Consider the following 26,055-nt stretch of genomic DNA (forward strand, 5'->3'; position numbering starts at 1 on the left):
AAGGTCAGTTTAGGAATTTAAAAGGGATTTAAATGGATTTAAACTCTTTTTAAATCCCTTTTTTAACCTCTAAACTTACATTTCTCGTTGAAGTATTTAAAAAAATATATTTTGAAAGAAAAAGGATGTTTCAAAATATTGAATAAATCTTTAAAACTTCAAAATTAATGGAAAATTTAAGGTGTATGAATAATTGCATATTTCTAGACACAATTAATATTAATTTTAACTTTAGATCGACTTTTGTGGCATCCCTGAACACGATTCTTGTATATAATATTGGATTTCATAGACATAAATTTATTTAAAAAATTGTTTTTAATTAAATAAATAATTTTGTGTGCTATTTTGTTTTTTTATAAAAATTTAAAAATTGTTCTGATATTTCTATATATTTTTCTTTGTGCAGAAAACACACAGGGGAGGCGTGTGCACCTGGGCCATGGCTAATGCATTTGCTTTTGTCTGTTTATTCATCCGCCTTAATGAGCCCTGCCCTCAAGGCCAGCTTGTGTTTGACAGTTGGGAAATGCGCTTTTCTTCTACCGCTCCTCCTGCATGTTCTTTGTCGTATACTTTTTCGGATGAAGCGAAATTAATTACGTTTTTATAGCCTAGCAAAAATACAGGATTTAAATTGATTTCAGGTATTATTGAATTTGAAACTAATTAAAGTACAAGACAAGAAGTAAAACCTTTATAATTAAAGAGTGTAAAACTCCTTTTTGATGATGAATATTTTAGGAAACTATTCTGGGAACTAAATCCTCCTCGCTTTTTGGGGGTTTTGCACCCTGGCAGCCCTGAGGCATCCACCAAAATCGAGCAATCAGAAATGGAAATGTCGCCAATTGCCGTTGACGTTGTTGCATGGCAACAGATACCTTGCGATGCCTTGGGACAGGTGAGTGGAAAAGAGCAGGTGGCAAGTTTGGCATGGGTGTGGAAGGTAAGAGCCGGGAATGAAATGGAAAATGCAAGGACGACGATGGACGAAAAGCGAACGACTCGCGCGCTGATGAAGTACAACGCACTTGCAGCAACTCGGCAACTCATTTGATTTACTTTTCATTTCCGGCTGCCTTGCAACAACACCTCAACAGCGATACAATGCACACTGTCACTGTCACCGTCACACACACTCCACACACACACAGTACACCCGAGTGTGTAGTCCTCGAAGCCGAGCGTTATGCAATTATAACTTTTGTCATTAGCAACTTAAAATGCAAATTGCTGCAATGAAGCGTCGTCGTCAACGTTGTCGTTGTCGTTGCCTTTTTCGGCAGAGCTCCAGTCAGTACTTCACTCTGATTCAGTTAAGGGTGTTCCCTTTGGCAGCCCCTGCACTTGAAAAAAGTGGGAGGTGCTTTAATGAAATAAATGTGATTATAAGGGAACTGAAACTGAATTCCTGAGTTTTCCATACTTCTTAAAAGGCCTTTTCCCTGTGTTTTATATTCATTCTTCTGGCAAAAAGGATATCTTTTAAATAATACTTGATTTCCCACTTTTCTTCAAGTGTCTCAAGTGCTGGCGGGGCGTGGCAGTTGTCGTTATTTAAAGTGTTATGACTTAAGTTGCTGTCGTTGGCTTTTAAACGTTATCTAAGTAGTTCCCCGGCACGGGGCCCCATATCAGCCATATGGCGGTGACATGACGTCCAAAAAGTCAACTGCCGTTTTACATACTCAGTCCCAGTCGCAGTTTCCTTGGCGGAAAATTGGAAGGACCAGTGGAGGTCCTTCCCAATTAGCTCTCTTCGCTGTCGCCAGTTAATTTGTAAGAGTTGTGCGCTCTGCTTTTTGTGCAACTGCCATAAAGCTTCCATTTTGGGTTTCTCTAGAGGTTTTTTTTTGTTTCTTCTTCTGGTTCTTTGTTGTTCGACGCTGCGATGGCAACATGCAACATTGTCGGCGGAAAAGCGGAAAAACTATGCGCAAGTTCAACAAGAAGAAACCATAAAAGTGCCGAGTGCCGTGTGCCGAGTGCACCTTTGGCTTGACTTAAACTCTGAGCAATCCCCTCCGTCCCTGGTCCCGGTCACGTCAAAGGAATTAAACCAGGAAGTGCGAGCACTTCCTGCAACAATTCTCTCTCCTGGAGCACAGTTAAATCATTAAGAAGTGTCCCGGCGTTTTGGGCTTGTAAATAATTTGGCGTATGAGCCATAAAAGAAAGAATGTTTTACGAGTCGCCATTTAAATGCCGCAAATGTGGGCCCTCCCCCATCTCTCCCATAGTTCATAATTGACTGGCAATCCCTCATCACTCGGCTCACAGATCATTGAGGGCTCAATCAGGCCTACGCTTCCATTCACTTGACTGGGTTTCCCTCACTGAGGGCTCCCCATGAAGGTCAGGGGGGCAACTAGTGTCGAATGCTGTTGTTCAGTTGATTAAATTGGTGTTAAAAAGTTTAAGTGCCTGTTGGTACAATGTAGGACAGTAAAATTTCATAGCCTCATCTTCCTTCCTCGCCCTGTCTAGTTCTGGCCCGACCTGTTCTTTGGCCATAAAAGCACGCCGCCGCTAACGCTAACTGTTACGTGTGTAGTTCAAGTGCGCACTTTTGGCCCACTTATGGGGCGGAGGTGTTCCTTATTCGCCCTGCCGTCTAAAGTCCTTGTCTTTGGCGAGGCTATAAGCAAGGCCAGGGGCCAAGGGCCCACCACCATCCAGTTAACAGTTAACGGCCAATGGTTGTAAGCTCACGGATATCCTCAATCGTCAGGCTAGCCCAGCTTGAACTCTTCAACTCGAACAGATAAATTACACTGTCGAGCAGGGATGGGCGTTTTTCAGGGGATTTGTATATAAAATTGGAATTTAAAGAAGTCGGAAAATATCAAAATATTACATGAGAAAATGAATAAAGTAATAGTATTTTGTATACCATTTGAAATGTTAAAGTTCTCTATTCTTCACTAAAAGTTTATAAGTTTAATTATATTCAAATAACATTTATAGATCATATTTATTTATTTAATTTTACTTAATTTATTTTATTTAATAAAACAAACTAGCAAAAACCTAGCTGTCCAGTGTTCACTGCGGATATAAGCTTACGACACGTGTCTGGGCTGTCTAATTGGCAAAACGAATGAATCTATTTGGCAGCAGCGAGTTATCCCCATCTGACCGACCGACCCCTTCTCCCTCACATCCCCCATCCCCTCTGCCCGTATTTATTCCGATGCCCATTCTCATCTCCCCCTATACCTCATCTCTTGGATTTCCGCTCCCCAGTCGAGCGTTTTCAATTAGAGGGCGAGAGCGCGCTTTCGATTTGCGTATTATTTATGGCGTCCGCAAATCGTGCACATTATTCATAAGCCCTGAGAGGGATAGCTTAATGGCCACTATCGGAGCAGGGGTTCCGGGGGCTGTTTTGGACCATAAGGGGTGGCTGTATGACCACTAAGTAGCAAGAGCTGTGTCGAAGGGGCTAAATAAGTAATCTTGAATAGCGCGAGTTGTTGCCTTCATTTCCCTCTCGATGAGTATGCACTTGGGGAAAGAGTGCAGGGATTACTTATATTCTGTTCGAGGACAAAGGACATGATCTAAGAGGTTTTAATACGAATTCTAAATGGAGAAACTAAAAACAAAGTTAATCAAAATTGAAGTTTTGGTTTAAAAGCTAAGATTTTTTAACTTTGAATCGATTTCTAATTAAAAAACAAACTTTTAAAGTTGATATATGTTATATATAGAAAATTTGGTTTATAACTCTTTGTTTTAAATAGAAAGTACCTTAGTTTAATATTATTATTTAAATAAAATTATGTAAAATCACTCTAGTATTTTTAGTTTTTTAGCATTCCTTCGAAACCAAGTCGGATTCTGCATTCAAACTCTAAGCGACTTTACCCCCGACGTGTGCTGCTTGCGGTTGAATGCAACTCACCTGCATTCCGGACCAGGTGCGCGTTTATCTCCGCCGCACACTTACACACACCACACACACCACACACACTCAGACACACACACATTCTAGACGCACCCGCAGACAGGAGTCGCGCCATGAAATGCAGAGTTGTGCGAGTTTCAACTGTTTGCCAGCCGCTGGCATCCATTCCCAAATGCGGTATTAGGCTAGCGATGTGCGTGAGTCCTTGTTTCGGGAGGCAAGAAAGGACTTAATCAGCAGGGAGAGGCCTCAGCCTAAAGGAGCAGCTTTAAAACAGAGGTAGGATTCAAGGATTACAGAAGAAACAAACCTTCAACTTACAGGAATCATAAAAATAAAGCTGGTTTCATTTTTCTAGAAAAACCTATCCTTGATTTTTAATCAGTTCAGCCTTTAAAGGATTTTTTTTCTAGGGTAAACTATTTTAATATTTAAACATAACTCTGAGATGGACCTGCCACCTCTAGCAGGACCAACAGGTCGAAAGCGTTTAATATATACGTTGTTCCTTGTGTGTCCTGCCACTGCCAGCCATTGGGCAAGGAGGTGTGGATATGGGTATCCTTATACTGGTCCTGCGACTCAGCTGTAGACCATTCGAGCACTTAAGGCGACCGCACGGCCAAACCAAATGTCAGCACACAAATCCACCTAAGTCGGCAGGATACAAGGCTGCAAACAGGAGTCTCCCGATGATGCCTGAGGTTACAGTAGCCACCAAAGGAGACCCTGCAACTGAAAACTGGCTGACCTTTGGGGAAAATGGTGGGTTTTTCGCTGGACCTAAACCCACTCTTGATTGAAAATATTGTTTTCATGTTTCCCAAAACTTCATATTTGCATGCCAATAATGAGAGGAGAGAGTACCTGCGGGGGGAACTCAATGTTCCTTTGCCATTTCGTACTTAACATTTAAACCTCTGTTAATATTTTTTTGCGCAGTCGCACCTCTCGTTTTGTGCTCTTAAATGTTAGCTTAACAGGATTTTTAACCGGATTTTGTTCCTTCGCCACAGCGTTTCAGGCCGGTTTGCTCAGAAAGTAGTGCACTAGGTAATGGTTCGCATGCCAAGTTCACATTTCGGCCTCGGAGATAAAATATGTGTTTGCCACGGCGCCTCAAAAGAGTCCTTTTACCGCTGCCCTCCCCCCCTCCGCCAGTGGTTGCGTGTCCTGCCGCAATTTTACCAGGAGGAGGAGGAGGAGGTTCCAGTTACTCTCCGCACTTGATAAAACCTGTTGAAAATATGGGAGGTCGTTGATTTATTGACTGGGTCGGGGGGCAGCCGTACGACTCTCGACAATATTTTAATTAAAAACTCTTTCCAGCAACACACACACTCTCGGTATTTTCATCTTTTTGGCAACCGCAGTATTCGCCGTATTCCCTCAAGTAATTTTCGGGCCAAAGATGAGGCATATCGAGGCCGGCCAGAGAGATGCAGACACCTAATAAAACTTTTCCGACAAGAGCTGCTTTCGAGTGTAACGAAAACAAAAACAATAATTTTTCCCAGGCAAAAGTAAAGTAAAGTAAAAGAGGGGGAGACACCTGGAACTGGACTGTGTCCTGTCCCCAGAAGGATTCTCGGGGACATTTGCAGTTTTCTATTTGCCATCTTGGCTGGGGAATCTATTGTTGTTCTTGCTGCTGGAAAACTATTTGCCATCTCGACAATTTCCCGAACGTGCAGAGCATTCGGAAAAGCAAAGTAAAGTTTTTCGATTGCGGGTGCGATGGCAGGTGCAATATTTCAATAAAATCTATATATATATATGTCTATATTTACGCAAGAAGAGCAACTTTCAATGATTTCATATTTTTCCCAGTCATTGGAAAAGGCAAATGGACTTCAATTTGCCCCTTAACTTCACTGTGGCGTATTCTTTTATACCGAGAATCGGCAATTAATAACAATTAGAGCCGGCGCCGCCATCATCGCCTAATTGCGGATAATACATAACTCTCCCACTATATATACATATATATATATATATACTCTATAATATATCTGGGCTTACTTGCCGGCCATAATTTATGCCGAAAGCGTAATTAAATTAATTAGGATTAACTTTGGCTGTGCGCGCATTAAACTAGCTTTGATTAGCTTATGTTTCTGCATACATTTGACAACTTAGACATGCAGATACAAATGTATCTACGTGGCTGTCGCCGTATCTGTAACTATGTGCATGTGTGTGTGTGTATCTGTGTGTGTGTTTGGCGCACATGTCGCATGCTGTTTAATCTGAATGCTGGCTTTGGGTCGCTTCGGTAATCATAAAGATGGAATAAGCGATGAGCTCTGTCTGCCCGTGCCAATTTGCTTTAGTTATGTTCTCACGCATTGTTGTTGTTGTTGTTGTTATTCCAGTTGTTATTGTTATTGTTTTTGGATCTGGCATATCCTGCCAATGGTCCTGCCTCAGCTGATACGTGGCAAAAAGGCATTAAAGAGAAGTTGCTGCGCTTTTGCGATAGGCTTTAGGGAGAACTTTAATGTAGATAAAGTTTTATAATATTAAATAAAACAAGCCTGTAAAATTGGCGGTTAATTAAATGAAAGTTTTTAATTTAAATATTAAAAATATATGTAAAAAAATATAGGATAATAACCTCTAGCTACCTCAACTAGTTAAAGCTAGAAAATCATATTTCAATTTAAAAGAAATAGTTCCTTGTGACTTTCTTCTAAGTTTATCGATTTAATAATTTTAAACATTTTTAAATCAGCTTAGTGAGTTTAATAAATATTTAAAAATTATACAACTATAATTGGTAAGCGACTTTGACCTCTTAAACAATTTGAAAACATATTTTCCACTCGTAATTTCTTTCCAAAATAAAACTTTTGCCATTTTGAAGCCCATTAAGCACTCTTTATAGGCTCTCTGATATATACAACATTTCCCCTTTGCTTGGTTAAATCAAAGCTATAATTTATTGACCCACACAATGGCAGTTAGTTTCGGTGACTTATCAGATTTTTAATGATTTCGCCACTTACTAGCATAAAAGTGCGAGTTTGGACGCATTTAAGATTTATTTTCGCTTTTTGTTGTCGGTTTTTCTTCCTAGTTTCGGACTCGTCTAATTTATGTCACGAATAAATGTGTCGCAAATCATTACGCGGCGAATTTTTGCTATTTTTTTCTGATTGTTGAAGTGTCAGAGGACGCTTTATTTAATGGCTTGGAAATGGAAAAAATAAACAAACAAACTGAGGAGCGATGACGAGGCATTCGAGTTGGAGGACATCAGGACGAACGAGCCACCTAAATATAGACACAAATCACAAAAACTCAGGCAGTCTGGCAGGCAGGCAGGCAGGCAGGCAGGCAAAGGGAGCAAAACCAAAGCGGGATCCATTGTTTTTGTCCCCCTGTTTCTATTGTTGTTATCCTTGGTGGTGGCTGAGAATGAGCACATTAAATCAAAAGTGGTGCATAAAGCAGAAACAGGAGCAGAGGTCACTGGGACTGGGACTTGGACTGGTACTGGAGCTGAAGCTGGAGAGTTTACATGGAGCAAAGAGCATCGAGTTGAAAACACAAGGATTAAAGGCGGCAGAAGGACGCTGAAAACGACGAAAACGAGGCAAACGTTTAACGCCTGCAGGATATTTATGATCATGAATTTTCTTATTGTGCTCCTCCAGCAACAGCCACAATGCACTGAGCATAAAAATGTACAATTTAAACTAAAGGAAGTCCTAGGTCTAGGTGAATTTTGGTTTTTATGAGACAGAATTTAATATTTTTAAGACTTTATTTATTTATTTTTATGTTTATTACATATAAACAACAATTTAATGTATTAGAAAACTTACAACAATCATAAGATTTACTGGAAAAATATATTTCATAAGTAGAAACGTCTTAAAATTATTTAAAAATTAAATTAAATATACAAAAAATACAATCTTGTATTTCTAATCCATCTCAAATATTTTCTAGAAGTGTCCTGCTATTGGCCTTGTCCCGCCTTCGCCTGTACGGAACTTCTTCCAGGACCCTAAACGATTTATTAAAATGTGCAGCAGAAGGAGCAGACGTAGACAGAGTCGCAGGAGCGTCGAGCGGACAGCTGAAGGACTCGCAGGAGCTGATGTCTGAGCTGAGCCAGCCTCGACCTCGATAGCTCTCTCGCTCGTCTGCATCGAATGGAGGTCCTTTGCCGCGCCCACCAATCGACAGAAATGAGTTATAAAACTTCAATAATCTGAGCGAAATATTTATTCATGTTTAGCACGCAGATATGCAAAGGGAGTGGCAAGGGAATCATGACGAGAGTAGCGAGGAGGAGAAGCAGCAGAGCACCCGAGCACCAGAGGAGCCTTGGAGCGGCCATTACTTTATTTACATCATATCCTGCAGGATGTGCTTGGCACACCGTGCTGCTCACGACTGTGTGGCGCACTTACAGCGAATCAATAACAAAATAAATCGTTTTACAACCGCAGGACATTGTATTGTGTTACACAAAAGATTGCCAACGCCGTGCCACTTCTCCCCGCCTCACCCAAAAGGATTCGATGGATCCGATGGGTGCCCTCTTCAGCTGCAAGGAGCAAAGGATGAAGCAAAGGCAGCGAAAGGAGAAACGAGAAAGGAGGGCAGGACTCCTGCCAGGGCCAATGAAAGCGAAAGAAACGAAACGAATCGAGTCGAATTGAAACGGAGCGAAACGATACGAATATGTACACTGTGATTATAAAATATTTTATAATAATAATTATTAATAATATTAAAAATTTTAATGGAAGAATTCCAAGAGGTTTCTCATAAGACAAATCCTCTTTCTTAATTTTGTTCAACTACAAACATTTCTCATTATGAAACTACTCTTAACATAATTTCTATAATTGGTTTATAGAAGAAACTAATTAATATATTTATTTAAGATATAAAATTTTATATAAAATATTATTAAATACTTTTCTTGTTTATTTTTTCTTGCACTCTGTTGAGGAGTTGAGCTGCCAACAACAAGAAAGAGAACAATGCCCAGGCACTTGGCAGAGAAAACAAGCAATGAAAGGATATTATAGTAAAAGTATTTATACAGCGAAAGGGACAAAGCACCAGAGCAGAGGGAACAAGGACCAAGGACCGAGCACCGAGCACCGAGCACCTCCAGCACCGAGCTGGTAGATGCACTACGACGATAAAGTGAAAGGAAGTAGAAAGTATAAATCGTTGCAATCAATTTTCGCTATGTGCTAGGAATTGATAAACTGCTTCAGCTGCAGCTCCCAGCTCCCAGCTCACAGCTCCCAGCAGGTTGAGGTCCAGGATCCTGGGACTCCAGACCAGTTTGCCTGTCAGTTGCCAGGCTCTATTTGGGTTACCTACATACCGCAGGAAAGTGAGAACTTATGGGTCACAGTGGGTGGTTTTGTTTATGGCTTAGTCTCTCTCTCCAAACACAAGCTGCTTCTAATCACAGCTTCGGTTTTGATGAATTTCCCAGAGAAACTAACATTTTTGGATGCTTTTAGGTTGCATTTACAACCCCTTCAATATGATTTAATTACTACTTTCACTTTACATAGACAAAGTTAAAGAAACCGTGCTTATTGCGGAAACTCTCCACGGCATTGCCGGGCAGGCAGCCCTTTTTGCAGTGACATCCACTGGGATTGCATCGGCCTCGGCCGCACCAGGTGCCCACGACTCGGTCACCATTGCCGCAAATCTTGGCCTTACAGGTGTTGCCATGTTTCTCCTTTTTGCCGCCAAAACTGCCGCAGTTATGACCTTTGCCATTGTCGGCCAACTCGAAGGAGATGTGCGAGGGCTTGCAGCAAACGGCAGAGGTTTTTGGCGTGAGGCAGCAAAGCCAAATGGCCAGGATCAGTGAAAGGACAATCGACAGCCGCATCTTGAAGACAACAATTCAAAACTAAGGAGTATCCGAAATGAGCGGAGGTTTTTATAGGTCTCAACTGGTTCTTGAACGATTTTTTGATAATTTTTTTAATTGAGAAACCTGTTTCTATAAGAGATAAGGCCAAAGACAGATCAATGAACTTGTTTTCAAATCATTAAACGCTTCTTATCTACCATTCAGCAATTAGTACAACTTAAGAAATGCTTAAGAACATGTCAAGTTTAATTTTACAAAGCAAAAAGATTAAAGATGTGTTTAACAATTTGTGGCAATTGAATGGCGTTATCGCTGAAAACTGAAAGGTTAATGAATTGTTATGAACTTTGTTGAGACAAGCTTTCTATAGTTACTTACAAAAAGAAATAAAATAATGAGAAAAATTCAGCGAGAACTAAGAAAATATAAGCCAATTAATTTGATAAATATTTACTAGTTGCTACAAAATAATAAAATACCAGGAAACCCTCAGAAAAACACACATTTTTTGTGGTTAAAATGAAACTAAGAAGATTGAGGCTACAAAACGGAATCCACTTGGTCTTAGTTTTTCCAAGAAAAGCCAGAGGAAAATCACTCTAAAATGATTTGACACTCTGTAGGTGGGGGAACGTGAGAAGCAGACGTTGACACATGCCGGCAGAAAATATTGTGTATACGCCGCGTGGTACGCACAATAAAACCTAAAATTTATATACGTAACACTGCGACTGCGAAATAAATATTTTATAATTTAATCAACATAAAAGCAACAAAGCTGAGACAAAGAAACAGCCAGAGAGAGAGAGAGGCAGACAAAGGGCGCGAGAGGAGACAATAAAAAGCCAGTCGCAAATACATACGTTGGCGCGATAATGCTTAATGATAAGCGCAAGTCGGCCAAGGAATGAGATGTATATATGGTATGTATGGTATAGCGTAGAGGGAAAATACTGGCGGCAATAGGCCAAGATGTTTATCACACCGAGTGAGACAATAAAGCGCGGAGACAGACGTCAGCCTCGCTCCCATTTCGCTGGCGCTTTTCCCTCCATGCATTTCCCACTACCCATTTTCCCTAGTAGCATTTCCACCCAGCACCCAGCGAGGTCGACGACTGGCGCTGACAAATGGACAATGTCTGACAGACGACAGGCCCGTGAGCATTTGGAGTTTGGACAAGTTTATATTTGCATTTATTTCTATTAGGCGCACATTTGTCAAAAGCTGTTTACGAGTGTGTGCCGCTTCTTTCTGAGATCAAATCTCGCAGAAGGCTTTAACTTTTTTCTTTCCTTTTTTATTATCCTTAAAGTTCCCCAAGTTGTGGCGGATGTCACCGTTCGATTTGCTCAGCCGTTATTCCTTCCTTTCAGTTGTTGGTTTTGTTTTTTTTTTTTAGACAAACGGACTCATCAAAGTAATAAAATATTTATTTGGTATTGTTGTGCACTTTTATTTGACATCATAAACAAAACCCACAGAAGTGTAAACAAAGCTGGCGGAGACGTGTTTCTCCGCTCGATGTTGTTGTTGCTCCTGCGCGTCCTGTGACTCCTGTTGTTGACTTATTTAAGACATAAAGTGCTCACGCACACAGCCACACACGAGCCGAGTATTGACACGCTTACGTGTGGGCGTTCCTAAATTTAACGCCTTTGTATGCGGAAAATCGGAGGGGGGCGGCGGCAGTACAGAAAAGAAAACCCAAAAACAGAGAACCGAAAAACAGAAAACCAAACAAGGAACCAAGTCAAAAACGCATAAATTGTTGCTGCCGCTGCTGCCGTCGTGTGTAAATGGTTCTTGACATTGCCTCTAACTTGGCCGGGATGTTTTTCCGGCTATCCTCCCTCCTTCTACTCCTGCTCCGCCTCCTCCTCCTCACTGGTTGTTTGTTCCGCATTCGTGGGCTTCAGATTCGGATTCGTATTCGGATTCCATTGACCTCGTTGGCTGATCCTACAAGTGCCGCATCGAATTTTACTGGCAATTTCTTCGGCTTGAAATTTAATTCACCAAATCGTTGCAGTTTAAAGGTTATCTTCTATAGATTGGAAGTTATTGAGAGCGTACAACAATACTTTTAAGTTCTCAATGACTTTTGCATATAATATATATAAAATATATATTTTATAAATGAGATTTACCAGCTTCACCATTAGCTTTTAGTACAATTTTCAAACTCATCATGGTAGCACGTATCGCTCTTATACTGATCTTCATATCGCTGATTTGTGGTCTGGCGGAGATGGCCACGGTTCGAATTCCCTCGGACCCTGAATGGGATAGGGGTCGTTCGGTTTTGCGTGTTAAGAGAACGATATTCAACGGATGTAACTGTAACGTTAAATTCATACATCGCTCTAAATATGAATCCTGTCGCTGCACACATAAAGGATTACTAAAAGTTTAACCACATTAAGGGATGAGACCTGCACCTACTAAAATCTAACAGAATTCACTAAACTAAAAAAAAAATAAATAAAAAAAAAAACAATATATAATAATAACAATAAATCCATTTATATCATGAGCATTCCTAATCAATGAGTGTTTTGTTATTAATTAAGTTACCAGGATAATAAAAAACTTTCCTCAATTATAATTTCATCTTACATACTGAATTTTTTAATTAATTTAAAACCAAATCAATTCCTACTTTCCTATTATACAAGCTGAGAATAATGATTTTTGAGACTATTAACAAATAAATAAGGAGTGAAAGCTAACTTTGGGAAGGCGCTGTTTGAATTTGAAATCAGTAATAGCTCGGCATAAAAATAACCTTTCGGCCGGTTCAAGGTATTCTCTGCTTTTATAAAGCTTACAACTAAAGTCGTGACAAGGATTAAGTGGAATCAATCAAGGGTTATCTCCTAAAGATTACGAGCTATTGAAAGCCTTTGTTCTGTGTTCTGAATGCGTTTCGGAAATAATAATAAATATATATATATTGTAAAAACGATTTTGCAGCTTCCTCTTTAGCTCACAGTCATATTTTTACACCCATCATGGTAGCCCGCAACGCTCTTTCGCTGATCGTTTTATTGGTGATCTGTGGAGTGACAGAAATGGCCAGGACCAGAGTTACTTCAGTTCCTACAATGAATAGGCTGCCATCGCCAGATTTTATTGAATGCTGCCAGAAACTTCAAAGGATTAATCCTGACATGAATTGCCAAGTCTGTGTGAATAAACCTGTCCCGGAGACGGCTGTCGACCGCCTTGCACCGACTTTAGGCGCAGGCTGTAAGAGAACACATAAAGGTTGCACTGCCACATAACCCTAAGGAAGAAGGCACCCGAACCTATTAAGAAACAACAGAATATACTAAAACAAAACTGATACAAAAGATACAACTTTTGCATTTATAAATCAATTTAAAATACTTTCAAATTTTACAAGCTGATGCGCTTATGAAAAGCCTTTTGAGTTTGTTCACAAATAATTATAAACCAAATTAGAAGTTAAATTCGGGAGGGTATGTATATCCTTGGGCTGAACTTAAAATTGATCCTAATTAAGCCAAATTAATTATTTATTTTAATTTAGAAAATGTTTATGTATTGATTTTTATTAGATTAACAAAAATTATAAATAAATAAATATCGCTGGCTTGTTGACAACAAAGACAAAGTGAGCATTACTTAAATTCATAGAATTTATTAATTCTGGGGGCTGTCTTGTTATCAGTTAACTATATATTATTTATTTATAATGACGATGACTGGCTTATCAGCATTGAGAAATTGACTTAAAGTTATTAGGAAATGGCACATATTTACTTTATTTGTTTACTATAATTAAAAAATTCTTTTTTTGACAAATTAACTAACACAAATCCTAAGGTCTATCATTTATTTGATTTAATCAATACTTCTCTTCCCATCTAGTATCTTCCTCGATTTCTTTCTAGTTTCTTTCCCAAGCAACTACTTTGTTTTGCCTTTTCTTTATCCTTTTTAATCGCTGTATTCTTGTGCCTATCTTGGTCCCAATTTCTCTCGGCTTTCCTTTCACCGCTAAGCTCCATATGCTACGGATTGGTGGCAAACTCAGGAGTGGAGCAGGAGGGAATATGGATATGGAAAGCAAAAAAAAAGGAACAGCCGGCAGGCTTTAGACGCACTTTTTTGTTTACGCCACCTTATTCCTGGCTACCCTCGGCTCCTAGTTCGCTCCTAGATCTGCCCAGGTCCTTGGGAGCCTCGGGTTTGTGGCAACGCTAGTGATTCTGCTGCCGCCGCTGATGCTGCCGGGCGCTTACGTGCCACGCATATAAATTATTGTATCTCGAGCGTATTAAAAATGTACGAGTGCTCATCTTGTTATCCTGTTGTGTAAGCGGATTATGTCAGGCATAAATGTCATGCGTTGGAGCGTCCTTCCCCCGCTCTGCGCGTCCTTCGTCCTTGCTGCATTTACCTCGCTGCCGACTGCCTTTTGTTTTCCATTTCGTTTTGGGTTTGGGTTTGGTTTGGAGCGGAAAAAGCACCCAGCACCATCAGCACTACGTTTTTTGATCCGCCGATTTGTTTAACAGTGTTGTTCAGACATTTTGCATTACATGCCCACACAGGACCAAAAGGATATCAATAAAATGAAGAGGGAAATCTGTTCAAGTTTCATATTTTTGTAATTTTACAGTTTTATATAATTAATATTTGAAACAAATGTTTGATAGAAACTTGGTATCTTATCAAAAATATTATCTATTATATTATTTTTAAAATCGAATCGAGAAAAAAGGCAAATCCTAGCTTTAGTGTATAATTTTCCATTTTCTTTAAAATGATTTTCCATAATTATACAACTTTATTTCCGTGTAACCCCAAATTCTGGAACTATTTTCGCTGCCATTTGGAATTCACTTTTATTGAAATTTAAAACCACCGCCAATCGACACACGATGATGGCCCATAACTTGCGCTTAAAAACCGTAAGCCGTTCATTTTTGGCCAGGGCCATGGCTATGGCTTTGGCTGTGGCCATTTGGCAGTTTCCTGCTTCGCATTTCAGCCATTCAGCGCACTGCCATTTCGGTCAATAAACCGAGTCGCACTCACTCGACTCCAAAAAAAAAGCTTATGCAAATATACTACCAGTTTTCGCACGCTGGCGTTTTGTGTTTGCATTAGCTCAATTTTTATTGTCCGCCCAGGAAGCGTAAAAACGTGGTTGCCAGAAATGTTCACTTGCAGTTGCACGTTGTGGCGGCTTATCGGTTGGTCGGAAAATAAAACCAAAGGCCCAAATGAGAGTCATATTTAGTAGCCTCGTTGCTGTGTGAAAACTCACCGAATTGCTGGAACTGTGCTCCCTTCCAGTTTATTTGCATTTCATTAATAATTACTCGCCTTCTGATTGGATTACCTTGATCGACTGGACCAAGTTAATGCTTGACAAAGCGTAAGGACAAATAATTTCATAATTAACAGGCTTTGAGGGGGGCAGGAAAAAAGGGCAGCGGCAGCAAGTGAACCGAAAATGCGACAATAATGAGCCAGAAATCACATTTCAGTCTTTGGCAAAACAACAATGATGACACAAGCGGGCAAGGAATACACTGCGGGTAAAGAAAGTCAACGTTCCAAAATATATATACTTTTTTTAGGGGTTTAATTAAATATTTAAAATATAAATAAAGCAGTAAGAATGCCCAGGGAATAAGGAAATTATTGTAAATTGTAAGTCCTTCTACAAAACAACGCTTGCTATACTCCTTTTCTTTTTAAAAACTGAATAACTCGGCTTAAATGAAATCCAAATCTTAATTACACTTAAATTCCTTATATCCAAACCCTGGCTTAACCATTTTCTACCAATCTTGTAAGCATTATGCTTATATTTGTTCATGTACACTCCAGTTCTTATCAACAGCCTTGTGCACTCCAGTTGGTGGAGCTTTGGGGGCGGTCTATGGGTCCACAGATATGCCATAACATAAAGCCCTAATTCACACACACACACACTCATCCTCCAGACAGACGGACAGAGGCACTTGGCCAGGCCAAGTTCTTGTTGTTGTGGCTGTTGTTTGCGTGTTTTTGAAGCGCCTTTGAAATTGGCGCTATCGTCGCCCCTCACACACACACACACACAATCACAGGGAAAGCACACCAGAGATGTCAGTTTTAGACATTTTACGGATAGATTTAGACGAAAAAAGAAGGACATTTTCTTTATTTTTATTAAAAACATTTTTAAATTTTTAATTTTTACTTATGTTTTTGAAGTAAATAAATAAATAAATACAAGGGTATTAAACAGCGTTTTATAATTTTTTATATGGATTTTTAAACTCCAAACATTTTTAGGAAAAGGAAAATCCCATACCTTTTTTTAAATATATTAAACATTTTCTTTAAATTTGTATATTTCTTTAGATTTGTCTTTTTTTTTGGTCGTAATACTTTTGGCTGATCTGTCCTCATTTTGTTGGCACCACTGAGCCACACACACACATACACACACCCCCAGCACATACAGTTCCACAAATTATTTGCAGCTTATCAGCGCGTTGGCCGTTGTCCATTTTTATGGCCATTTGTTTTTGTTTTCGTTTGTTTTAGTTACTTCACTGGGGGAGGGGGATGGCCTCCCAAAGAAGCCAGGGAAAGGGGAGTGGAAAAAAGTCTCCAGGGATGAAAGGAAGACGATGACGCGTATGGCAGATGGACCACAAAAGTACTCACACTCAAGCCCCTAAGAGAAAAAGAGAGTGAGAAAAAAAAAGAGGGGCAAGGACCCGACCCACTTGAGGCAAGGACATCACTTGAAAATTGCCTAAGTAGTTATTCTCCTCCCCCCCCCCCCCCTTTTTCCCCCACTGTATTTTTTTCTGTGTGTGCCCTGTTTTATTTTGTTTCTGTTTGCCGCTGCTTCGCCTTTGTTTTACGATTCCGACAGGCCCGGAATTGATTGTTGCCTGGAAACTTTGGCCACAGAAAACTATCAGCAGTTAACCGCAAATATGTTTACCCCGAAAATGCTCTCAGATGTCATATGTAGATTGATAAACCCCAAATGTGCTTTGTCAATAAAGTTTTCAAGATACGAGAAGGATATCTAGTTGCGGCCGCTTTCGATTTTGCGACGCCCTCTTTTAGCCTGATTACACTTGGCTACAGGGAAGGTTACTATTTTTAGAAAGTCCTGGAAGGTAAATTGCTTCAATTGAAGGTTTATTTTTCAACATAGCATTTATCCATTATAATCCCTTAAAATTCTAGGGAATATATGTAGTTACAGCATTGATATTTGATGTGAAATGCGACATATATAAATCGATATTTAGACATTACGATATACCTGTGTGTAATCAATGACACTATGGTTAATATATTTGCCTAGAATGTTTAAAAAAATGAATGAAAAATGAATCAACGTGTTTTTAAAGTTCTTTTTTTTCGATAAAAATCATCTTTGAATGTTAAATACGATATTTTTCGATACTTAATCGATACCTAAAATATTACAATATTTTAAATGCAATATTCTAGTCGATATATTGGACTTTAACTTTCTTTTTACACCCTTTCAACTGGCTATTAAAACTATTTCCACAAGATTATATACAATTCAACACTTGTTATCCTGTGTAAGTGAAGCGTATGCCACAAGGAGCTTGCATTATTTATTGTTGCCCCAATTGAGTGGCTGATTTTGCGGTTGCCGTCGCTGTTGATTGAAATCCATAGACGGTGGCGAGGTCAGGAGTCAACGAGGCTGGTCATCAATAAATCGTTCGCTGATTGCCGCCCTTGAATGTCCTGCTCCTTGGTCCTTATTTCCCCAATCCTTGGGCCACAAACGAAACGTTATTAAGTGGCACCGCAGGGCTTGGGGCAATTGCGGAAACACTCCTTGGCAATTAATGGCAGTTCGATCGGTGCTGTCGCAGCTTCGCCACATCGCCACATTACGCATACGCACTGTTGGCGGAACGGGGGGCAAATTAATTAAATGCCGGGCCGCATATGAATGCAAATGCTATAGCATCTCATTATGCGGCACTTTAAGTTCTTAACTTTTTAATAATCTCGGCGAATATATGCGAGAGTGTATGTGTAATCTGCTTAATGTTGTCAGAATAAAGCGGAATACAATGGACGCGAGCGGCAAATAAGTTAAAAAGCATTTAATGCAGCGCCAGCATTAAAAATAAATGCAAAAAAATATGAAAATCCTTGGCGCAGCTGTCGGAGCCCTGCCTCGGCCGAGGCATTCATAAATTATTTGTATTTAAATGAGCCCGCCGCCGCTAGGCTGTGGGTTTGTCAACGCCGTGCGGCGGCTTTAATTAAATTAAATAAAATAAAATAATATCAAGAGCCGGCTGCAATCTCTCTCTTCATCTCGAAGAGGACTACTAACTATCGCTGGGAATTGTAAGGAGTTTTATGGCCTCCTTGCGAGTTTTTAACTGCCGCAACGTGAGTGGAAGCCACTGGCAGCGATTATCCGAAAAAAAGAAGAACCCAAACGAGTTGCCAAGTAATGCAAAGTGCAAACAACCCCCTGGGCTGCTACCTCTTTGATAAGTATGGCGCCGAGTTTTGATTTTTCGCCTCTGCATTTACATATGTTAATTAACGAGGAACAAGGAAAATAGCTCTTCCGTTTTTCCGTTGGCCACGGCAACGAGTGACGCTGCCGAGTGGCTTACGAATATCATATTAATTAAGTGCAGATCACACTCGCTAGGTAAACACTCTGAAGAAGTGGGGAAATTCGTGGCAGGGGAGGGGGAAAAGGGTCTGCGGCTTTTCACAGATAACGAAGGATGCGCTGCGGTCGAAGGTCTCAGCTCCGAGGGGTGGTTCTGCGGCTTGTCGAGGATTCTTGGCATTATTTTTGCCGAGCCTGCGTGTTTACCCAAAGCAAAGCCTAATTACATTTGCTGTAAGGTAATTTAAATGATTTCGGTTAATGGAAAATGTGCTGCCTCGCTGTATGATTATTATTGTGACAATAATTTGATGGCTGAAAAGCCAGAAAACATTCGCAAAATAACAACTTGTCAATCCGAGAACAAATTAAACCTCAATCTGCATCGGCTGTCTCCACTGCAATTAAATTCGGTGAAAAATCCCATCAAAATCTGCAGCCTGTCGGCCTGATTTCCAACTGTTTTTATGCTGTCCATCATTTTTGAAATATTAATAATTCGGGAACGAGGAAAACCGTGGGAGTTTTTCTAGCAAATTCACATTAAAGTGCTGAAAGCCAGAGGAAGATTATTCAAAGTCCGAGTCAAACTTTTCGGTCAGACAAACACAAACAATTGACAAAGTTTCAATGCTCAAGTGGTAAATAATACAATAAATAACTTTCCCCAAATGAATTAGATGCCTGCCCAGAAACAAGGCCAGCTGGAAAATTGTAACTGCTGGGATTTTCCTTATTCCTGTACGTGCCCAGGAGAGAGTCGCCTTCGAGTCCGAGTCGGCCTGTGAACTTCATAAATTTCTTATTTCGCTTTAAAGAGCGACAGTTTTCCGGGCCGTTTTCACGGAATTCATTGACCGCAAAACGATTTTATGGCCTCGCAGAGGGAGGAGCTAAAAATGAAAGCGAAGCCCGGCCTGAGGATGCCATAAATTCCACACTTCCCCTAGGTAAAAGCCAAGGAAAATGTTGATTTGTGGCCGAGGCAATTAAATTCTGTATGCGGGGCTAATGCATCCTGTTTTCGGAAACAAGTTTCGGGCAAAGTTCTGTGATCCCGTGCGATCACAGAAGGAAATGTTTTCTTTTCTCAAGCAAATGCTAAAGTTTGGCAACTGGAAAATTGTTTACTCTGCCGACTGCCTGCCGAAAAGTTTGGCCAACAAATCCGGACAGTTGAGCCCAGTTTGACAATCAAATTCAGAGCAAAACTAGAACATTTCCAAGGTGCAGTGTGTTTATTTCTTTTGCTGAGCAAATTACGAGCACAAAAAGGGAGCAACTTCTGCCGGAGCTCCATTATTATATATTTGCATTGGCAAAATTGCAAATTAAATGTGCAGCAAATTGAATCCAAAGCATGTTTGTGCTGCAAACACAGTCGTTACTCGGGATATCATTTAAAAATGCCTCCGTAAATGCAATTGAGTTTATTAACAAGAGCAGTCAAAGCCAGGGTTCGGTTGCATTTTGGCTTAATTAATATTTGCTAGGGCCACAAGTGCTTCGTCCTGGGGCAGTTTATCCTCCTGCACATCGCCATGAATTTGTAACAATTCATTAGCATTCAAGGAAGGATCGTGTGTGTGTGTGTGTGGCCCCAAAATAAATATAAAACCCTTTCAGCGCCCCGGCTTTTGGCTATAAATAAGAACAACAATGCGACATTTTCAAGGACACTTGGCTGCCCAGCTGGTTTGTCTCCTTTCCCCTTCCCCCTCTCCCTTTGGGGAAAATTTATACGACTTGCTAAAATTGCACATAAATTAAATTTATGTTTTATGAGCGTTGTCCTTGCCGCTGTCTTATTCCCTGTTTTTGTGTTTGTTTTCCGCCTGGTTGTGTTTTGTTTTGGTTAAGTTTTCCCTGGATTTTCTTGTTTTTCTCGTGTATTTTTCTTTTTCTATTTCTGGTTTTATTTTTGGGCCTAGTTCCTCGGTTCACGTGCCGGAAAATCGCATTTATTTAATACGCACAGTAAATTTTCAGCACTTGGAACTAAATAGACGCACATTTAGTGCCGGGCCGATGGGCTTTTCCTCTACTATTTCGACCATTCCCCCCCAGTTTCAGTCTGTCTGAGCCAGAGAGCCCCCACATGACATTAATAATTCACTTTGCGCAGTCAATTTGGCCAAATCGCTTCGGCTATTTTCCTCTGTCCTGCCATGTCCTGCCTGTCCTGCTGATGTTCATTATTTTTAAACGTCGCTGACAGTTGTAAATCTGTCAGGCTTATTAACCGTTAAATGTCACTTAACTGTCATTCGCCGGCCATAACAATTCGACAAAGGCCAAGAGCTGAGGGCCGAAAGCAGAGAGAGCGCCAAAAGCCACATGAAATGAAGTCTGACGAAAAAATATGTGCATAATTCTGCACCAAAAGTTGTACATAAATTGCCAGAATAATAGAGACAGGAGGGGGCAGCCGAGGTGATGTGAGGTGAGGGCATTTCCGGTGGCATTAAGTAATGAAAGCGTGGGCACTCCTCTCGACTGTAATTATTTTACACGTCTTTATTACATTTAAATGCCAATTTATTGCCTTCGATTAAATTATGCCCCCTCCAGCTGCTGCAGCCCCGAACATAAACTTATTTATGAAAATGATTTATGCCAAGGACCCTACTGTAACTCCCATATGCGGGCTCTTTTATGGGCTTAATCAGGGATAAAGCCAAAGCCTGATCGAAAAGAGAATATATGCATATTTTTAGTGCTCATAGAAATGTGTTTTTGTATTATTTGTGATGAAAAAATAAGAGAAATCATTTAAAAACTATTACTTTTAGTTTAAGAAAATATTTTAGAGACAAAGATTATAGTATCTCTTGTGTTTTTAGAATTGACTGCCTTGAAAAATCAAAATAAATTATATTTTGATTCTTAATTTTCCAAATATTACCTTAGAACATTACTTTTTCAACCTTCAACCTTTCTTTCAGTATTTTTAGTATAACAATCCCCTTCTATTCGAATAAATCGCAGCTTAAAAGGCCTTTTGTGTTTACAACATTTCAAAGCTGTCCGATCAAGATATATTCTCCGACTTACTAGGTTCTTTTTTTTTCGGTTAGGTTATTTTATTAAAAGCCCAAGTAAAAGAATATAGAAAAGGGGTTTGGGTATTCAACAATTTCAATATGCACTGCCGGGGAATGCTAACGGAAACACGAATACATTTTCATAAATCTGGCAGAGCACTTTAATAATTTCCGTTTATCTCTTGTACTGGCAACGGCTGGGCAGCAGCTCAGCCTCAATGTTTTTCGTCCGAGGTCCTTCGTCCTGCAGCCTGGCGTTTTACAAATCGCTTGACACAGCAGCAGCAGCAGCAGCAGCAACAAGCAGCCAAAGTACAAAACTAAACAATGCAGGCTCAGCCCGGGGAATCACAGCCAGAGTTGGAGTCAGAGTCGGAGGCTACTTTGTAGCCATGCAACAAAGTCAAAAAAAGGATGAGAAGGAGGCAGGCTACGTATATAGGAATATGAAACATGGCAATAAATATTGTGCAGGCATTAAGCGCCTGGCCTTATTTCACTCCAGTCCGAGGTTCGAGGTTCGAGGTCCGACTTCTGCAAGGAAGCATCGAACTGCTGGCCATCTGCGAGTTGGAAGAGTGTTTGAGTGGCAGCAGGAGCAGCAGGACGAGGCCGAAGTGAAGCAGCTTTTCTTCGTAAAGCATTTCCACACCATTAAATTGACAATGCAATAAAATAGCCCTTGGCCAGCTGCGTTGCATACTTTCCTGGACTTTCAGCCAGCGACATTAATAACACAAACAAACATTCATCTACTTGAAGAGCGAGTAGGAGGGGATTCCCCCAAACCACAGCACTTTACACGCCAAATTAAGTAAACTAAATGGTTACAAATAGCTGGGCCACGCCTAAGTTTTAGACTACAGATAGAGAAAAGGAAAATGTAACCTTTTTTGAGAAGTAAAAATAATATTATTAAGATAATTTTAGAACGGAAAGAATGCTGTAGAAGCTAGAGTAACTTCTTGGGGTATTTCTAAAAATTATATTATATATATTTTATAAGTTTATAAGACTTTCTCAATACTCACCCATTTATTGTAATTAAATCTGTAAAAAAAGAAAATTAAATAAATTATTAAAACCTTTAAAAATATTTAAAACTAAACGCTTACTAAGATATATATTTCTACAACTACAACTTCATTAAATTCTTGAATTTCTTGTTGTGCATTATCAATGAAGTCTCCCATTTGTATGCAAAGCCAAAGCCGTATTTCAAAAAGTGAGCCAGCCGAACTCATTGCCGAAATATCTCTTAATTCTTAAGTGAATCGGAGTTGCAGCTAGGAGCTGGCAAAGGCTTGAATATTTCAGGCACACGAAACAAGCAAATCGTTTAGGGAGCCCAACTTCCGTTTGGTGAAAGGCAACGGAAGAGGCGCCTCACACACACAGACAGATAGCGGCCAGGACATGCAATCAGCGCATGTGAGAGTGTACATGTGTGTGTGTGTTTGTTGCACACATAATCGCAGCTCACTGCCCATTGAGGCACTTGCAATATGTCAGGACATGGGACGAAGGACGACGGACTGGCTGGCCGAGATACGAGTGCGAATGGAGCTCATGCATCGACCATCGTCCATCGACCGACATCCTTTCGACGGCTTTTGTCGGTCTCCCCGCCGACAACAACAACAACCACAACAATCGCCGCAGAAAAGGAGTCGAGCCTGGCAAAAGATGAAGGCAAGGCAACTTTGCATGTTCCGATCCGGCTCCTGCGCCGTCCAGTGAGGTGTTGAAAGCAATTGGCGTTAGAAAAATGTATATCCTCAGTCCCCCCACATTCCCACTCACACACCACACACCTAACGAAAAATACAGCATTTAAAAACCATTAAAAGTTGGTTTTTTAAGCCAGCTTAAATAGTATTTTAATAAGCACTTTAGTTGTTTTATATATTTAAAGGTTTTTTTGGGGAAATTATGTGTTGTAATTTATTGTTTTAAGTTGTTGTTGGAAGCCAATGAAATTTTAATACAGAAATATAGAATATAGAAATATTAAAGATAAAATTTAATAGGCTCTTATTTACTTTTATTATTAATTAAATTAATTTTTCATAAAATCTCTACTGAAATGAATATTTCCTTAGCTAAAATACATTTTCTGGCTGCTTAAATATTACTTTATTTAAGAAATATTGATTTTAATGAAATAAAGTTCTTTAAATATTTAAATTAAGTCAAATATATATTATTTTATGTACTAATTTATTGAAGTAATATTTAAATTTGTCCCTAAATATTGTTTCATATGGAAAAGCATTGAAAAACCTGTAAGAAGATGTAACTTCAAATTCAGTTTGCTTTTTCCTTATTATTCCTGCATTCCAACCCACCTTTTCCCTCTAAAATCTCCTGGATATCACCACATTTTCTCTCAGTGCACTCACATGCAGAGGGGGCATAAACGCATCGAGGCGTTGACAGCTCTGACGAGTCTGGGGGCAATGAAAGGCGAAGGTACCACCGGCGACGAGGTGCATTGCCAGACCAAACGTGCCTAAAAATGTTGAAATTTTCCAGCTTGCAAAGCGTGAAAAGATAGTTTCGCCATCAGCACTAAAGACCGCTGCTACCCAAGCCCCTTTCTACACCCTTGGAAAAGCCCCCTGTCTGATTTTCCGCATACCAAAGTCAAGTCCCCCCTGGGCTCTAAGCCGAAACACTTTTACTGCCTTGTGGGTGTGGGCGTGGCCTGGTAACGCGAAAAAAGGTAATTTCTCTTTGAAGAGAACTCGCCGGTGGGGGGGATAGCGGATAGCGAAAGGACGAAAAATGAATTGCTAGAGGCTTGCTCCAAAGGAGCTCGGCCTATTCCTTCGCTAAGCATGTGTATGTGTGAAATGATTTTCCATATACAATTTGTGGGGCTGGGATATGCAAAATAGTAGACCATAAAAGTCAAGCCGCCTCCCAGAGGTGTTAATTTAAAGCAAAAGTCAGGGAAAGGATCAAGTTGGAGGGGAGAAAAAACGGAAAAGTTCCGGGGGATTGGTTGCCTGGTTGACAGTTTGGATGCACAGAAATAAAGGAAGGTGTTTGTTTAGAGGTTATTTCAGATATTTAAACTATAAATTCATATTTTAAAATATATTTAGAAAGTTATAACTAATTTTAAAATATTTAAAATGAAAGGATATCAAAATAAAATATTCCTCAAATTGTATTAGCATTATTTTAATGTGTAGCATCAAAAAGGACATACTAGGTAGCTGTGGACCGTTAAAAAGGATGGCTTATGCTGATATGGCAACCATATTTTTCCGCCTGCTTGTTAGTGGCCCCCGAAAAATATTTTCCCTGGAATCGTTAAGGCCAGCTTGATTGGACAACGGCAATGATTGGAGCCGGGGATTGATTATTTCTCAGGGCGCATTTAAGTGGCAGTCAGTCAAACAGAACTCTGTCCTGTATCCATCATCTGTATCCTCATCCTCATCCTCATCCTCCCGGAGCCTGAGTCGGAGTCGGAGCGGAAATTGCTCCCCATACAGCATTTGCTGCCGAAAAGTTAACTATTTGCCATAATCGAAATGGCGGCGAAACATATTTCCAGGCCTCCTCCAGGCATATGCCCTCAGGTATCGTTGTCAAAAATAACAACATCAACTCAACTAACTGCCAAAAAGAAAAAAGATGGAGGGAAGAAAAGATCAACAAAGACTGGGCGGAGCAGCGCTCGGAGTAAATTACAAATTAAATCATAAAACGGAAGTGACAGCGTGCACAGCGCAGAGCACAGATTTGGATTTATTACGTGACCAGAAACATTAAACGTTTTGCCATTAACACACGCGCTTTGGGCCAGGACTTCAAGTAGCTGGATGAGGCAGGCAGGCATTAGAGGAATGGGAGTGGGATATAGTGAAGCCAGGAGCTGGCCAGGACATGGCATGTAACTGTATCTGCAGCTGAATCTCCTCCTAAGCCAGCTGACCAGGCAAACGAGCCATGATTTCCGCCACTCTCTAGGCTCTGTTAATTGTTTTGGCTTTGAATGGTATAGGAAATTATAATATTATAGGAAATTATAATATAATTTATATTCACAAAAATCCCATTATTGTACAACGGTTATTCAGTCTGCGCTCAATATAAATGGGTATATAAAGTGTTCCATTTTAATACAAGAAAGTTAAAACTCCTAAAATATAAATATATATCTAAGAAAGAATATCCTTATAAATTTAGCATATATTTATAATAAATATAATCTTAATATATATAATTAAAATGTATAGATTTATATGTTTTAATTTATTTACAATTTCTAAACCCTTTTTATAGGCTTGAACTACTTATTTCATATTATTTTTCTAGTCTTTTCATTCTAGAAAATCTGAATTTTAAATATTTCCTTTTTTCAACAGATTTCTAGTTAGTTTTTACTTTTGAAGTATTTATTTTTATATATTTATTTAATTTAAAACATTTTGGATGCCAAATATTAAATACAGAATTAATATTTTCGGTTTTCTTTAGTTTTTGTTAATAATATTTCTTGATTTTAATCCTTTAATACTTTAATTCTTTTAATTACAAA

At 39.7% G+C, this 26,055-nt stretch overlaps 2 protein-coding genes across 5 annotated transcripts in view; both read right to left on the minus strand.

The window, feature by feature from the left end:
- Positions 1-26,055, minus strand: part of LOC108075716 (uncharacterized protein C2orf42 homolog) — a 179,811-nt gene that overhangs the window by 9,365 nt on the left and 144,391 nt on the right. For all 4 annotated transcript variants that reach the window (XR_011445383.1, XR_011445382.1, XR_001770739.3 and 1 more), the window contains one exon: positions 22,532-22,550. The gene's annotated coding sequence lies outside the window, so the exon portion shown is untranslated. The remainder of the gene's footprint in view (positions 1-22,531; positions 22,551-26,055) is intronic.
- Positions 9,435-9,797, minus strand: LOC138928739 (protein Diedel-like). The gene has a single exon (XM_070286270.1). The coding sequence runs from the start codon at positions 9,795-9,797 to the stop codon at positions 9,456-9,458; it is 342 nt and encodes a 113-aa protein (XP_070142371.1). The 3' UTR covers positions 9,435-9,455.

This window comes from Drosophila kikkawai, chromosome 3R, assembly GCF_030179895.1.
Source record: "Drosophila kikkawai strain 14028-0561.14 chromosome 3R, DkikHiC1v2, whole genome shotgun sequence".
NCBI classification, from domain to species: Eukaryota; Metazoa; Arthropoda; class Insecta; order Diptera; family Drosophilidae; genus Drosophila; species Drosophila kikkawai.